General features: G+C 37.6%; 1 protein-coding gene across 2 annotated transcripts in view; it reads right to left on the bottom strand.

Annotated features, from left to right (window-relative positions):
* The window catches only part of ADK (adenosine kinase), a 629,414-nt gene that overhangs the window by 531,724 nt on the left and 80,527 nt on the right, over positions 1-17,163 (bottom strand). For both annotated transcript variants that reach the window (XM_036735188.1, XM_036735189.1), the window contains exon 3: positions 9,409-9,462. In XM_036735188.1, coding sequence (XP_036591083.1) covers positions 9,409-9,462 — 54 coding nt within the window. The remainder of the gene's footprint in view (positions 1-9,408; positions 9,463-17,163) is intronic.

The following is a 17,163-nucleotide window of genomic DNA, read 5'->3' as shown; positions in this document are numbered from 1 at the left end:
TTCTTGCAAAAGATGGGACTTTATCTGAAACTTGAATTAGTCAGGAAACAGAAAAAAATGGAGATGAGAAGGGAGAAAATTCCAGACGGGGGGACAGGCACTAAAAGTGCCTGAGGTTGGGAGATGTTTTATGCTAAGAACAGCAAGGGGGCCAGTGCTCCTGTATCCTAGAATATGCAGAAGGCAGTAATGTGTAAGAAGACTGGAAAAGTAGAAACGTGCCAGGTTATGAAGGCCTTTAAAAGCCAAATACAAGATTTCACATTTGATTCTAGAGGGATCCTAGGGGAGTGACAAGATAACTGCTGAATGGAGTGGACTGGAGAGGGGAGACTTTAGGCAGGCAGATGCAGCAATGAACTATGACAATAGTCCATGCATGAGGTAATGAGGGTCTAGACCATAGTAGTGACAGTGTCAATGGAGAGAAGTGGGTGTACATGAGATGTTACAGAAGTAAAATAGACAGGACATGTCAACAGATTGGATATGGAAGAAACGAGTGAGAAGTTGAGGATTACACCTGACTTGGAGGATGGTGGTTCCCTAAATACTATCAGGAATTTAAGAAGTGAGGAAGGGTTTAGGGGAAAGATAGTAAGCCAAGTTTTGGATATACTGAGTTTAAGATTTCTGTGAGACACTGAATTGAAGATGTCCAATAAGCATCTGGAAATGTTGGACTGAAGGTCAGGATAGAGATCAGGTTTGGACGAATAAACCTGAAAATCACCTGCATAGAGATGATCATTGAATCCAGGGAAGATGATGAGTTCACCAAAAGAAATATTTGAGGGAGGGAGAAGAGAAGGGGGCCCAAGACAGGGCCTTAGGCAATACCCTCAATTAGCTGGTGAGACCTAAAAGAATATCCATCAAAGGAGATTGAGAAAGAGGGACCAGATGGGCAGAAAGAGAACCAAGTAAAAGCAGTGTCCCAGAAACCTAGGGAGAAGAGAGGATCAAAGGGACTATCACAAGCTGCAGAGAGAGAAACCAAAATAAGAAGAGGCTGATCACACCGCTAAGAATAAAGGATAACAAATGGACAGTCTAAGTGCTGTACTATTATCCCCAAGTTTTAAGAGAACAATATCACTATCTCCATCCCACTGTGTGGATACTTTAAGGAAGTTGTACAGAAAAACTGCAATAAGAATTGCACAACAGAAGAAGGCAAGGAGACAGTGAGGTCTGTACCTTTGAAAGGAATGCAAACCACTAAAATTATAGAAACAGGGATTTAGAACATTAAACCAACTAATAGTACCAGTTTGCTTATTTATACAATACCACAACACAATCTTTACCCAATACCAGCTAAGCCTGGAATCAATTAGACCTGAGTTCAAATCCTGCCTCTGACGCTTACTAGCTATGTGACCCTAGGCAAGTCATTTAACCTGTCTGCCTCAGTTTCCTGATCTATGAAATGGGGATAATAATAATAGCATACCTACCTCCCAGGGTTGCTGTAAGTATCAAATGAGATATTTGTAAAACACTTAGCGTAGTGTCTTGCACACAGTAGCTGCTATTTAATGTTAACTATTATTACCAGAGTAAAACAGCTATTCTCTTTAGTAAAAAAGGTCTCATTTGAGAATTTGTGCTTAATACATAATCTCTAATATAACAAATCAGTACAATTGTTACAAATATAATTCATTAAATTTATATATTATATATAACATATATGTTATATGTATTATATAATATATAACACATATAAATATATATAATAAAATGTATTGTTATATATTATACATTATAAATATAATTATAAATAAATAGTTCATTTGACAATTTCTAAAGCTAAATTAGGTCTCTATTGTTCCCTCCTATGATATGAGATGAGTAAAGAAATATCTGATATATGTCATTTGAAGGAAAAGGTCAATATGAGGCAATGCTTCAAAACCTTCTATTTAAGATGTCTGCTAAATTAAAATCAAACCTCTCTGGAGCTGCAGTGGATACTCTGCTTTCACTTTGACATATCCTACCAAAGCTTTCCTTCAGGATGTGGGCAGCAAACCATAAGAAAGAGAACCAGCTGTCCAAGGGGTTGAGCAAATTTTGAACTGATGCCAAAATGAGGCAAGTGACAACACAACAGACGTATGACACATTCCATGCGCACTGGTTCTGTAAGAAGGTGACATATTCACCTTAAATGAAAAATTTTTTTAAAAGCTGTGTACACACATCTTATGATAAGGTTCCAAAAGAATAACCGGACCTACCCTTAGGACAACTGCATTGTGTTCACTAATACAGCTTACCAAGTATTTCTAGGAGGTCGAAAATCTCATCTTGTTAAATGGTCATGATATGAACAGGCAGTTTTCAGCAGAAGAAATAAAAGCTATCTATAATCATATAAAAATGCTCTAAATAACTACTGATTAGCAAAACATTATTAAAACATCTCAGAGGTACCACCTTATATCTATCAGACTGACTAATATGACAAAATGACAAATGCTGGAAGGGATGTGGAAAAATAAGGATCTAATGCATTGTTGGTAGAGTTGTGAACTGGTTTAACCACTCTAAAGAATAATTTGTAACTACGCCCAAAGGGGTATAAAATTGTGCATACCCTTTGCCCAGCAATACCACTGCTAGGTCTAGATCCCAAAGATATCCAAAAAAAAGGGAAAAGGACTATTTGTACAAAAATATTTGTAGCAGCTCTTTTTGTGGTGGCTAAGAATTGGACATCGAAGGGATGCCGTAATGTTAATGCAATGAGAAGATCTTTCCAATTCATTAATAGGCCTGTGTGACCTGCTTTGAGCCCCTGGGTCACAAGGAAGCCTGAGCCACCTGAGCCTGTGATGGGAAGAGCTTGCCAAAAGGTGGAGCAGGAAGGGGTGGAGAAGGACGTGAGTGGGAACAGTCAGAGCTGGAGGAGAGAGAGACAGAGACAGAGAAACAAAGCAGCTAGAGTGGGTGAGAAAGGGACATTTTGCCTAAGGGAGCTTGTTTGTGGGGAGGCCTGACAGAGGGAAGGCTTGGGGATGGCGGTGCCCCCTGCATTGGTAAGGTATATAGACTTCTTTGTTACTATGATGGATTTGGCTTTCTGGTGTTTGAATAAATGTCTTGGTTTCATCTCTGAGCAAGAGAATATGTTATATTTTGTGATTCAAACCTGGGAATATGCCTGCATATTCACAGCAGCTGCTGTGGGTATCATATTGGCGATACAGACACCCATCAATTGGGGAATGGCTAAACAAGCCATATATGATTGTAATGGAATATTATTGTGTTGTAAGAAATGACAAACAGGATGATATCAGAAAAACCTAGAAAGACTTACATGAACTGATGCATAATCAAGTGAACAGAACTAGGAGAACGTTGCACAAAGCAACAGCAATATTGTTCAATGAAGAAGTGTTCTCAGCAATACAATGTTCCCAGGTAATCCCAAAGGACTAATGATGAAGCATAATATCTGCCTTCAAAGAAAGAACTAATATTGATTGAATACAGACTGAAGCATACTATTTTTCACTTTTTTTTCATTTTTTTCTCTTTTATTCAAGTTGTCCCGTACAAAAATGACTAATATGGAAATGTTTTATGTCATTGCACCTGTATAACCTATATCTGATTGCTTACTATTTCAGGGAGGGGGGAGGAGAGCGAGGGAGAGACAGAGGGATAGAATTTGGAACTCAAAAATTTAAATAAAAATGTTTAAAAATTGTAAAAAAAAAAAGAAATAAAGAAAATCTCATCTTGTGTAATGTTAAATGTTTTTTAAGATTTCAAGATTATTTTGTTACAGAAAATAAAAAATATTTCAAAGTAAGCCAGTTATGTGGCACTTTTCCTTTTCACATATTCAAAGAAATTAAGTTCCTTGGAAATATACAGAAACATTGAAAAGACCTTTCAATACAAAATGTTATTGCATTTGAAGAATCAAGTTCCCAGGCCCTTGAAGGAACAATCGACATTGTACTCAATTCCATCATCCATTAACAAGCTCAGTTTAAATTAAATAAAATCAATTAATCAGTTTGTTATGTCTGAAGTACCTGAAGGAATGACATACATGAGAGAACCTAGTTCAAAACACTCTCTGACTTGGGAAACATTTCTGATGTCATATTGCCTGACAGTTTCATGCCATGTGTAACAGCAAAAAGGGCAGTCAGAGGACTTGGATTCATATTCATACTCTGCCATTTTACTACCAGTATGATACTGGACAAGTCATCTAACTTAGTTGGGTTTCGGGTTTCCTTATCTCTAAGGTCCCTCCCACCTCTAGCTCTATGATCGATGTTCAAGTTGACAAGCATGTATTATGTTCAATGCATTATCCCTAGTATATATTACTAAACCATGATGGCAGTTTAGTGGGAAGCAATGATCAACCACTGGGATGTATACCTTGAATTACTTTGTTAATAGGTGGGAGAAGTTTGGTTAACCTTATCTAAATACCGTCCACTACAACTAATGAAAACACATCTGGACATGATTAGTAGGGATAAGGTACATATTATCGTATGGCTAAGCAACAACTCTTTTAAAGAAGAAACTGAACTGGCCTTGGCTCATGTTTTACATCAGCTAAAGTTGCAGCTGGTTTTAAATCCTATAGTCTGAAGACATAAAAGGGTCCTTATCAATCACCTACCTCACCAACCCCTCCTTTTACAAACAAGGAAAGAGACAACTGCCCAAGCTCATATTGGTAATATCTGGCAGGGCTAGGGTCATACCAAAGAATCTCATATATTTTAAGAGTTCAGAACAATGTGAAGTTCAGTAAAGTGTATCAGGTAAGTGCACCATCTTCATCATGAAGCCTTTCCTGATCCTCTCATTGCCTTTCTCCCAAACTACCTCGTTTTAACTGCTTTGAATATGTATTTATATTTATTCACTTTATGTTTATGCTATATGTACTGATAAATGTATTGTCTCTCCTGTTATAATGTAAGCCCCTCCCTTACAGAGGTTGTTTCATTCTTTGTAACCCCAATATCTAAGCAGAGTGCCTGGCATACAGTAGGCACTTAATACTTGTTGACTCACTAACTACACACATGGAACCCAACTGAACACCAAAAGCTAGGCTAAAAGTCTACAGTGTAACAACAATAACGTAAAAGCAGAGGCTCTAAAAAAAAGGACCTGGGTTCAAATACTGACCATTAACCCTGCCCATGTAACCTTGGACGAGTGACTTAACCCCCTTGAGCCTCAGTTTCTTCATCTGTAAAATAAACAGGTTGCACTAGAAGGCCTCTGAGGCTCCTTCCAGCTCTGGATTTATGATCCTATTATGTGAAGCGTGAGCAAAGTTCTAAGAATCTGCAACAAGGTCAAATGCAAGGGGTCAATAAGATGATAGGAGCCAAACAGTGTATGTGGTGACTTAGAGCAAAGGGCAAGTGAAGAGGACAGACTAACACTGAATCAGAAGGACACTAAAGGATTTGCTAAAGAGTGGGCATAAGCCTGACAAAAATCTATGGCTCAAGAGAGCTCAAAATCTGGCAATGAGTGAACAATGTAGTAGGACACGTAAAAATGCAAAGTGGACCAGAATGTGTAAGACCTGGAAGGGTATTTCAGAACCATTAAATAACTCTACAATTGGTTAATTCTTTATTAAATGGTCTGTAACTACATATATAGATACACAACAAAAATTAAGAGTAACTTGTGCACAACCTTCATGCTATTAGTGTCCAGGCAATGTTGAGATCTCAAGGAATTCTGGGATTCTAGAGAAATCCACTGTGGACTAGTGACAAGTGGACACAAGTCACATACATGAAAAAGCAGGAATAGATTTCTATCTTCTACTGGAGGGAGTAACCACATCAATCAAATGACAGACTCATCGAAGTATCTAAACACGGGATTGTATTTAGTTAGGGTTTCTTCAACATAAGAACCAAACACAGAAATCGTTTGGGAAAGAGCAATGTTGAAAACTAAGAGCTACAAGAAAGGCAAAACAAAACTAGGACTGTTAGGACTGGAGAAAGCAAACTGGCCAACACAATAATAATAGCCTTTAAGTAACTCAAGAATTGTTCCATAAAAAACGGGCTGCTTGCCATTTTCCATCTAAAGAACAGATTTAAACTATATCTGCAAAAAAAAATTTCTAACAGTGAGGAGAGAACATTATAATAAGCTCCCAAGCAAGGGTGTGAAATTTACTTTTTGTAATCATTACAAGTGAGACAGATCTTGTTTAAACTTGGCCTTTCCTAAAGGCAAACAGATAACCTTACATGGTATCTCCAGTTCTAAGAGTCTATGTACAAAGGCATAAAAAGTATTCTCTATCATATACCAAAGATTTTCTTTTTCCACCTTGGCAAAAACCAGAAAAGAGGGGCAGAGAGAAAAATATTCTTTTTAAAAGAAAACTTTTTTTCAATTATATGCAAAAACATTTTTAACATGCATTTTTAAAAACTTTTGAGTTCCAAATTCCCTTCTTCCTTACCCTGCCCCAGAGAAGGCAAGCAATTTGATAAGTTATACATGTGTAGTCATACAAAATATATTTTTATATTATGTTGTGAAAGAAAACATAACCTCCCCCCTCAAAAAAAGAAAACCATGAAAAAAATAAAGTTTAAAAAAAATGCTTCAATCTGTTTTCAGACTCCATCAGTTCTTTCTCTGGAGGTGGATAACATTTTTCATCACCAGTCTTTAGAAACTGTCTTGGATCACTGTATTGCTGGGAATAGCTAAGTCATTCATATTTGATCATACAATATTGCTCTCAGTGTGTACAATGATCTGGTTCTGTTCACTTTATTCAGCATCAGCTTGCCTCACTTTGTATCAGTTTATGCTCCCCCAGGTTTCTCTGAGAGCATCCTTTTCATCATTTCTTAAAGCACAATAGTATTCCATCAAAGTCATATATTACAACTTGTTCAGCCATTCCCCAATTGATAGACATCCTCTAAACAATTCTTGGCTATCACAGAAAGAACTGCTACATACATTTTTTAATAAATAGGTCGTTTTCCTTCTTAAAAAAAACTCTTTGGGATACAGACCTAGTAGTGGTATTGCTGGGTCAAAGTGTACGCATAATTTTAAAGCCCTTTGTGCACGGTTCCAAACTGCTCTCCAGAATGGCTGGATCAGTTCACAACTCTACCAATAGTGCTTTAGTGTCCTAATTTTCCCACATCCCCTCCCCCAATATCTGTCATTTTCCTTTTCTGTCATATTAGCCAATCTGACAAGTACGAGGTGATACCTCAGGGCTTTTTAAATTTGTCTTTCTCTATAGTGATTTAGAACATTTTTTCATATGACTATATAGACAGCTTTGACTTTGTCTGAAAAGTGTGTATTCACATCCTATGACCATTTATCAATATTCCAAGCCCTACAATCCTTTATTGTAGAAGTTGCTAAAACTTGTGTTATCTTGACTGTGGCTCCACAATATTTGAATATTTTCTCCTTGACCTGGAGCTCTGGAATTTGGCTATAATAGTCCTGGGAGTTGTTATTTTGGGATATCTTTCAAGGAGGTGATCAGTAGATTGTTTCAGTTTTTATTTTATTCTCTGGTTCTGGGATATCAGGCCAATTTTCCTTGATAATTTCTTGAAAGATGACATCAAGGCTCTTTGTGGTCATGGCTTTCAGGTAGTTTGACAATTCTTAAATTCTCTCTCCTGGATCTACTTTTCAGGTCAGTTGTTTTTCCAATAGGACATTTCACATTTTCTTCCATTCATTGTTGTGATTTTGTTTTATTGCTTCTTGATGTCTCATGGAGTCATTGTCCAATTCTAATTTTGAAGGAATATTTTCTTCAGCATGTTCTTTTCCATTTGGCCAATTCTACTGTTTAAGGAGTTCTTTCCTTCAGTGAATTTTGTACACCTTTTTCCATTTGGCCAATTCTGATTTTTAGGCAGTTTTTGAAATATATCCATTCTCACATGTTTCCTTTCCAATACAAAAGTTGGGACAGAGAGAAGCAAAGTAAGGATGATAAACCAAGGGGACCTAGAGTTGGAAAGGTCCTCTGAGATAAACTAGTTCAATTCCTACTTCAAGCAACTAGATGGGCTTTTATCAGCTACCACAAGCAGTAGATATTTTTTCATTTTATAACTTCAGGCCAAGACAGCTGAAACTTTCTTTTAAATATCAGCGATCATATTTAAAACTGTCATAGAGAAATTTCAGAACATGATCAATGATTCTCTTTAATAAAAGTTAAATGTAAGATCTTAAATAAATTGTATTGACATTTAAAGTACTTGCTTTAAAACTCATAATGATGATTCTTTTAAAAAATATAACAGCTCCCTACCAACATGTAACAGATACGGCACCTGTGTGCCGATCCTGCCTATACATTAGTTATATTTCTCTACACAAGCCCCTTCAACTCTCTGTCCGTTGGTTTCTTCGTCTGTAAAAAGGAGGGGGTTGGACACAACGACCTCTAAGGTCCCTTCCAGCTCTAAAGCTGTGACACTAGGTGACCTTTGGCAATTTTTTAACCAGACTAGTAATTTCATCAGTAGACAGAACTCTCAGCGAAGAACTCCCTCTTCCAATATAGATCTGTGTCTGCTCTTCAACATAATAGTCTTCGAGACTTGCTTGGGCACTGAGAGGTTGACAATAACAACAAGACACTGCTCCAGAACTGCAGTTTGCAAAACGTTTTACAATACTTGCTTATTTGATCCTCGGGAGGAAGGTGTTGTTCATTGTTATCTCGACTGTACAGATGAGGAAACTGAGGAAGACGAAGGTTAAATAACCTGCCATAGCTTCTCAGTGTATGACCCGAATCTGAACTGGGGTTCCCACTCTATCATGCCACCAGCTGCAAATAGTTTGACAGAGTTACACTTCAGCCAGTCACAGTGTGTGTTAAACTCCACACTTGAAGAGAGATCTTCTTGACTCCAAAGACAGCTCTCTACCCAATAGGCAACACTGCCTCTCCACATCAATTCCATTAGACTAGTAAATTAATTATGAACAAGGTAGGACTCCTTCAGGAGCAGGGTAGAAAATGTAGTCATTCAAAAAAGATCAATATTTTTGAAGGTGACAATTTTTCCATTTTATCTGAAAAAAGGAAGCTAAATGAATTGGACAATTCACATTGTTACTCTGAATGACTAAATATCTCACTACATACGACAACTATTTTTCAATGTACCAGTGAGAGCAATTATTTCCAATTCAAGGTTAAATTAACTGTTTTCAGTGAATGACCTACATTCATTTCCAATAGAATTAAATCTATCGTGTTGATAACACTATATATAATTATTAAATCAGCATGTGTGTTAGGATACCAATTACAGACAAGCACAAAATGCCAAGTGTAATAATGTTCTATCATATACTTACAGTTCTTTGTGTTTCTCCTCTGCCAAAATTTGATCATTGGGTTTCAGACCGTACCTATAACAGACATAAAAAAAAATACCAGTCATAGAAATGCACAAATATATTTAACAGACAAGCCAATAAGCCTTCAAATAAAGATAGATCATAGGATTTTACAAATCTCGCTGTAGGGCCTAGACAAGTCAATTGTCCTCCAACCAATTTTTTAAGTCAGATTTAGCGGTCCCTTGTTTAACAAAATTCCTGGTGCATACTCTACCTGATCTCTTACACTGCTACAAGGACATACAGAAGCCTCCCTGCCTATATATATCATGGATATTTTATACCGGAAGAGATTAAGGTAGGTGCTAGATATCATGAACACCAAATGACCCCCTGAAAAATTGATTATTTTTAACCCACAGGAAACAAAGGGTTGTAACTGATGTGGAAGCCATTTGTGAATCATCTGTCTATATACAGTCAGGTCACCAGCTAGTTACAGCAAAAATCAAAATTAACAAAGCATAGAACTGAAGCAATTTTAACTACTTTAAAAAGCTGTTGGGGTGAAAAAATGGAATATGGGTTTAAAATATATATATTTTAATACAGACTCTTTACCTATTATCTCCCTTCATAAAGAACCAAACTGGCTAATTCACAGTTCTTCATGTACTATATTGTGAATCTAGTCAGTCAGTCATATCAGCCACTAAACATATATTAAGCACCTAAGTTCCATCTTCATGCTTCTACATAGGTTGTCCGCCAAACCTGGAACACAATCCCTCTTCACCTGTGCCTCTTAGAATTTCCAATCTTTCAAAGCTTAGATCAATTGCCATTTCCTTTAGAAGACTATAATGGATCCCTCCTCTGTTAATTATTTTTTTAGACCAGCAAGAGGTTCCATTTGAAAAATCCTAAACACACTAATCAATCCCCAAGCAGCTATTAAGCCCCTGTGTGCTATCTACTAGCAAACATCTGCCTGGAAATTAATTTCCATATATCTTTATTTTTTATTGCAAAAAGTACTGCTACAGGGTTGGTTTTTTTAATAACAATTGTTTGTATTTATAAAGTGCCTACTATGCGCCAAACACTTTAAAAATATTAACTCATCTGATCCTCACAACAACCCTCTGAGGGAAGTGCTATCATGATCCCAATTTTACAGAAGAGGAAACTGAGCAAACAGAGATTTAAGTGACTTGCCCAAGGCCACAGAGCTAGTGTCTAAAGCCAGATTTAAACTCAGGTCTTGCTGACTCCAACACTCTATCCAATAGGCCACCTACAGGAATGTTCCTTCTTTATTTTCTTGAGGGACAAGCCCAGTAGTGAGATTAAAAAATAATAAAAAGATGTTCGCAATTTAATAACATTGGGGGTATAATACTAACTAAATTGTTTTCTAGAAGGAGTGGACCAAGGCACAATTTGAACCACAGGACAGGAGGACACCTATCTTCCAAAAGCCCTTCAACATTTACCATTAAGATGAAAATTCACTTTGTTTTAATTTGCATCTCTTTTTATTAGTACTTCTGGAGTAGTTTTTTGATACAGCTAGTGATAGCTTGCCTTTCCTCTGTTCATTATCTTTGATCATCTGTCTCCAGGAAAATGGCTCTTGCGCGCGCACGTGCGTGCGTGCGTATGTATGTGTGTGTGTGTGTGTGTGTGTGTGTAAAGCTGAATAAGTTAATTATTTTTTTAAACCGGCAAGAGGTTCTATTTGAACAATCCTAAACACACTGATCAATCCCCAAGCAGCTATTAAGCCCCTGTGTGCTAGGCACAATGGTAGACACTGGGGATATACAAAGCTAAACATGAAAGTAGTTCTTGACCGCAGGGGAGACAGCATATATGTATTTGTGGGTATATACATGCATGTACATAGATACATACATAAAAAATATATGAGGCAACATGGCGTAGAGTTTGGAAAGCTGATGTTGAAGCTACGAAGACCTGTGTGACCCTGGACATGTAAAATAACCTTTCAGCGCTCTAAGCAACTAAGACTATAAATTGCAAAAAGGTAACACCCTGCAGGCATTGATGGAGAGAGCTTCCTCATCTGGGGGTTCACTACCCAGCTATCCAGTCTTTATCTCTATAAAAATACATACAAGAGATCAAGATGGGGGGAGGGCAGAAAGACAAAGACAGGGGACTAGCAATTAGGGACATCATGAAGAAGATGGTACTTAAACTCAACTTTGAAGAAAACTGAGGATTCTAAGGGGCAGGCAAAGTAAGGAAGGAATGTATGGGAGAGAGGTTGTGTAAAAGGCGTGGAGAGAACGCACCACAGATGAAAAACTCAGAGGTAATAGAGAGTGACTGAAACTTATATCGAACATTGAGTGTGTAATATTATTAGCTATAAATATAATGAAGTCCAGTTCAACTGAACATAAATCCAATGTGCCCAACGCAAAAGTATAAATTATATGAGTCTGGGGCTTAGCACTAACCAGTTGCTACCTGGTTGCCCCCACTGTGGCCTAGATAAAAGTTACTTCATCTCTCCCAATCTCAGCTTTCTCATCTGCAAAATGAGAGGTTGGAATGATTACTGCCAAGGTATTTCATAATCTAAATTTCACAATCATGTGAAGGCATGAATAAATACCTGAATGGTAACGAATTATGGGGGTGGGAAGAACATATCAAGCCATAAAAATTTGCTGAAGGGAAAGTTATATAACATTGTGCATATTAAAGTAATTATCACAGCATCCACCAAATCGATGGGGTCAAAGACACACTGCAGGATCTGCTTTGACCACCATGGGCACCAAGCCAGATAATGATGACTATGGTCTCATATGACCTTTCTTTGCCCTACAAGAGCAAATAAGGGCTGCTGTGTTTTCTGGGAATTCCAAGGTAGCCGATCAAAATGAATACTTAAGTCCTCAGGGCCTACTGATCACCTAGTTTTTATTAGGAGCAGGCCACCACAAATCAATGTGTATGTGAATTATAACAGATGAAGCTTTGTGCTCAATGAACTATTGAAAAACAACCTATAGCATGGCAATAAGCTAGAGATTAGAAAGGTGAAGACAAAAATGAGATAGTGTCTGCACTTTCAGAACTTACATTCTACAGGAATAACAACATGTAAGGTGAGAAGAGGCTGTTTCATTTTTCTTTGTCTCTCTACTAGGTGTCTAGCAAACAGTAGGTGCTTAATAAATGCTTGCTAATTGACTGACGTGCAAATATAATGTACCTTTTGTTTGAAAACAAAGCTAACAGAGAAGGCATCAGCAACTACCAAACCATGTACCTACTTTATTATCTCTGTCAACAACTGTTACATGAATGAGCTATGAAGCACAAAGTATAGCACTCTAGAAAATGAGAAGGGTTGGGCCAGGCTTTCACTCAAACAAGTTCTGGCAGAACGAAAGAATCCGAATTAATATGTAATGTTAATGAGTTAACAAACATAAAGCACTCTACAAATCCTAAAGCAATGAAAGCTAATTAATGTAATACAATATAAAAAATTAAGTGTGGTACAACTTGTTTTCAAGTTCCAAGAGTTTAGAATTCTCATGGAAAGAACATAAACACCCTGAAGAACAATCCTTCAATAACTAAGGATTGATCCAAACTAATCACATTAGCTGACATTTAAAGTCTGCAAACTGTTATCTCAGAAGTTAATACTAGAGCCAAGACTGGAATCCTAAATTCGGCATTCTTTTCATTATATTAGCCTTACTCCTAAATTCTGGGGGAAAAAAATCACTGAACAAAATTCACATACTTATTATTCATATTTCAGACATTACATTTGATAGTGGCAGCTAGGAGTCAGTCTGTGAAAAATACACTTGTAATCCAGTGACAGTAATTAATAAATTTATTAATCCTGGTCTTACAACTGTTTGTATTAATTAAATCGGAAGCACAATCTACTTAGGGCTATTAAATTGCCGTAAGTAGATGGCTAAGTGTTTGGATTTCTACACTAAGATTACAAGTTTCACCACGACTTTCAAGTGCTCCAACATGCAAAAAAGCATTAGTTATTCACCTTGACAAAAGAAATGTACAAAAACCTTTGTAAATTTGTTAACAATTCTAATTATTCGCATTATTCCTTCTTTAACACATATATTGCCAGCTACTCTTCAAATTATTAGTATTCCACAAAACAATTACCATGTTTACTTCTAAGAACTATATATGTCTATTATGTATCTATCCTTAGTGTTCTACTATGAAATTCAGTAAACTTACAAAAATTAAAATCTAGACCTGTTAAAGTACCATAGCAATTATCATAATACTAGGAATATGACAGGCATTTAATAAATGCTTGTTCAATTGAACTGAACTAAGTGCCTTATTCAATTAAATGAACATTTATTAAGCACTTAGTATGTGTGGCACACTGTTTTGTGACAAAGAGGAGAAATCACCTCTACACTCAAATTTACACTCTAATGAGTGGTTAAAATTTAGACACAAACAATTATAATACAAATGAGAATGGGATGAAGACACAGCCCAGGCTTTCAGAGGATTTCATGGAAGATGTAGCTGCTAAAGAGGATCTTGAAGGTAGAAAAGAATTTCAACAGGAAGAGATGAGAAGGAGGGAATGGCTGTGTGAATGTGTGGAGGTAGAAACAAGACAAGATTAAGAGATGACCCTAGTCTAATTTAGCTTGAATGGATAAGACATAACAGGCAGTAAAACAAAATAAAGTTGGAAAGGCAGGAAGAAGCCAGAGTGGGTTAGGCATTGAATGAAAGAATAGGCAATGGGAAACCATTGCTGAAGTCTTAGGAACAGGAAGATGATGCACTGAGATTCATCCATTAGTGCAATAATTTTGGCAGCTGTAAGAAAGATGAAGTGAAAAGGGAGAGATAAGTGGCAGGAAGAACAGCGAGGAGACAATTACAATAGTCCACTTAACAGATCAGGGCCTGGTCTAGGTTGGTGGCAAAGGAAATGGAAAGACGGATAAATGGGATAGCTCTTGACTTCATAGGGCTGGGCAACTGACTGAATCCATGAAGCATCAACTCCATGGGACACCCTCTAGGAACACCATGGCAAAACAAAACAGCTTCTGGCCTCAAAACTTACACTGCACAGCAGGAATACAACCCAAGCACAGATAATGAAACACAAAATACACACCAAGCAGGATAGGCATAGAGATAGGGATAGGGATAGGGATAGGAAATGGACCTGTGACTTTGCTGATTCGGGGGAAACTTCCTCCACCAGTATAGACAGGAACCTTCTGTGCAACTGAGGAATCTTAGAGAATTGCCTAAAGCACTGAGAGGTTAAGTGACCTGCGCAGTGTCACACAGCTAGCAGGTGTCAGAGACAGAACTTGAACCCAGGTCTTCTGGGCTTTAAGGACAGCTCTCTAGCAAATATGCCACACAGTCTCTAACTTCCCACAAGAGGCAGTGCATGCAGCTGAGCCCTGGAGGAAGCCAGATGTTAAGGAAAGGCCAAGAGGAGAAAGAAGAGCATTACAAGACACAGCCTATGGAACGAAAGAGGGAAGCAGAAGATGGCACGCTGGATTTGACAAGAGCTAGTAGGCAGTTATGGCTGGATTGTAGGGAATCTAAGGTGGAATAATGTGACATTTGGTCTGGAAAGGTGGGCTGGGGCCAGATTTTAAACACCAATGGAGTGTTTACTTTAATCCTAGAGGCCAGAGTGAATCACTATAAATTAAGTTAGGGAAGTGTCACGGTCAGCTTATACTATAGGAATATTACGTGAGAGCTCATCCAAGCAACAGACAACGGTAGCCTGAACTAGGGTGATGGCAATGAGTAGAGAGAAGGGAGCAGGTGAGAGAGATGGTGGGGAGGCAGCCCTATGGAAACATAACCACTGACTGAGTATGAGACAGGAAGGCAAAGTAAAGTCAAGGCTGACTCCAAGGTTGTGGACCTTGGTTACTATGAGCAGAATGGTGCCCTTAGCAGAAATCTAAAAATTAAGAGGAGAGGGAGATAATGCATTCAATTTTGGTCATGTTGAGCTTGAGATGTTAATGAGATATCAAGGTACAAATATCCAGCAATTAAGTTGTCAGTGCAGGCTGGATCTCAGGAGGCAAATTAGGTCTGGTATATACAAATTTAGAAGTCACATAAAGATAAGTGAACCCCTGAGAAATGATAAAATCAGCTAGGAAGGGATAATAGAGAGAGAAGCTAGGAGGCAAGCCAAGATAGAGGCCTGATATAAACCCATTTATGAGATAGGACATGGACGAGTTGCATTCAAACAGGTAGAACCAAGAGAGAGCAGAGTTATAAATGCCCAGGAAGAAGAGAATATTTAAGAAGAGGCTGTAGTCAACAGTATCAAATGTTTGACCTCCAGTAGAAGTCAATAAAGATGAGGACAGAGAAAAGGCCACTGGATTTAGCAATGTAGTCAATTATCAGTACCCTTGGAGAGTTCAGGTGGTCAGAAGCCAGATTTCAAGGTCTTGAGCAATAAAGGAGTTAAGTGAGTATAGAATATGAGAGTAAATTTGTAGCTTTTTCTACAAGTTTTACTGTGAAAGAGAGGAGAAATATAGGACAAAAGCTTAGGAGATCGCTGTTAAGTGAAGGTTTTTCTTGTTTTTTGTTGGGTTTTTTAAGCTAGGGGAGATCTAGTCATGCTTATAAGCAACGGGAAGGGGTCAATGTATACCTTAGATTAAATATGAAGGAAGGGCAGAACTCTGGTGGAAATATTGAGCGGGCATTTAGAAACAGGAGTCTAGAGCTAAAGGGAAAAAACAAGATAGAGATATACATTTAGGAAGAGATATACGATGAGACTGCAAAAGGGAGAGATTATCTACATAGAAAAGGGCCAAAAATACAGTCTTTCAGGAGGCAGATGGAAGAAGAACCAAGGAAGAACACTTTAGCAAAGAAGAGAATAAAGAGATTACAAGGTCAGAGAATCCAACGATAAAGTGAGTCTCCAAAAGAGGAACAATTCAACAGACAAATGCAGCAGAAAGGTCAAGGAAGATAACCACAATTTACAAATAGGAAATTGAGGCTCAGAGATATAAGCCTCAAGACATACTTTTTTAAATAGCATAAATACTCTATATATGTATATATGTAATATATACACACACACATATATATACACGTGTATATACACATATGTGTATGCACATATATACACACACCAGGTGTATGCCTGGAAGACTTGTGATTCATCATTTTCAAAAACTGATGATACCCCAACACTTAGTAACCTATTTAGTGGGCAAATATCAATTGGAAGAATGGTTAAAACAAAAATTAAATGGGAAAGAAAAAATAAAAATTTTCGGTTCAAAGATTAGCAAATAACTCAAAATAAAAACAGACCTGGACTCTTTCTACCCCAACACATTCACAAAATCCAGGCCTTTTTTGTTTGTAAAGATAGATAACTTATCTTTTCTGACCTTAACCTTTGGTTGTTCCAACGAAGGCTGGTTGCTTCATTCTTTCTGTTGTTGGGTACCCACCTTTTTTTTTTCCCGAGGAAATGAAGTCTCACTGGCACCTGCCTAGGTCTGTCATCTTACCCCTCTTCTCGTCCAGTGCTGTTCTTACTCGTGTTTTTATGAAAACACTCCAAAGAGGTCCTACAGGTACTGGAAGTCTGTCTATGCTTCCTCTTAATGTGTTGGAGATACCAGTACAACATTTGGGCTCTCTGCTATCCTTCACACAGCTGGCACCAAGAAATGA

The sequence above is a fragment of the Trichosurus vulpecula genome, chromosome 8 (assembly GCF_011100635.1).
Source record: "Trichosurus vulpecula isolate mTriVul1 chromosome 8, mTriVul1.pri, whole genome shotgun sequence".
In the NCBI taxonomy this organism is placed as follows: domain Eukaryota; kingdom Metazoa; phylum Chordata; class Mammalia; order Diprotodontia; family Phalangeridae; genus Trichosurus; species Trichosurus vulpecula.
This window is presented reverse-complemented; position numbering and strand designations above follow the sequence as displayed.